The following is a 655-nucleotide window of genomic DNA, read 5'->3' as shown; positions in this document are numbered from 1 at the left end:
TACGAGTAATGACTACTGACATTTTCATACTGTGACAACTCTATGTTGTACAATGTATGAGATTAGCTGTTAGCTTTTAAGTCCAAACATTCATTTAAGACAAAAACATGCCTTCTCTGTGGGTCCAGCAGGGGGTGGCGATAAGGCGGTGTTGCCGTTGGCAGCGTCACAGAGACAGTAGCCAGGAGGCGTGCCGTGATGCACTCTGGGAGTGGGAGTGATGTTCGAGTCAGAACCAGAACCGAAAACGAAACTGCAAAGGGAGTGACAGTGGGCCAGTACAACCACAGCCTGAACGAGCTCAGCCAGAGACCAGCACTGCTCTCCTGTCTTGAGCAGAGCCTGTATGTGGGAGCGTGCCGTGAGCCAAGGCTGATGGGCCAGGACCTTGTTGATGTGATCAAGGTGCCGTAGACGCGGGGGTGCGGCCTCCAACCCCTGAAGCCATAACGGGTCTCCGCCAACACGCAGAAACTGAGCCGAGTGCAGAGACACCAGGTACCTACAGTGATGCCGCGCTGCAGCCTGAAACACAAAGACATTTTCATCAATTACACGGAGATATTATTTGAGCCTGCGATTGCCTGTAGAGCATGTTCGTTTGTGTTTTTACCATGATGGCAATGTAGTGGCGGTAGTGCAGGGGCAATGGGCC

At 52.2% G+C, this 655-nt stretch overlaps 1 protein-coding gene across 1 annotated transcript; it reads right to left on the bottom strand.

Annotated features, from left to right (window-relative positions):
- Positions 1–111: 111 nt before the first annotated feature.
- On the bottom strand, positions 112–649 carry LOC107735152 (sestrin-2-like; the record flags this gene model as incomplete). The annotated part of the gene is made up of 2 exons (XM_016546932.1): positions 614–649; positions 112–525 (listed from the first exon to the last, which is right to left on the bottom strand). Coding segments are annotated over exons 1-2 (417 nt in total), but the record flags the coding sequence as incomplete, so codon positions are not given.
- Between the last annotated feature and the right edge of the window lie 6 nt (positions 650–655).

Source organism: Sinocyclocheilus rhinocerous, unplaced genomic scaffold, assembly GCF_001515625.1.
Source record: "Sinocyclocheilus rhinocerous isolate Xijiao unplaced genomic scaffold, SAMN03320098_v1.1 C35831952, whole genome shotgun sequence".
Lineage (NCBI taxonomy): Eukaryota > Metazoa > Chordata > Actinopteri > Cypriniformes > Cyprinidae > Sinocyclocheilus > Sinocyclocheilus rhinocerous.
This window is presented reverse-complemented; position numbering and strand designations above follow the sequence as displayed.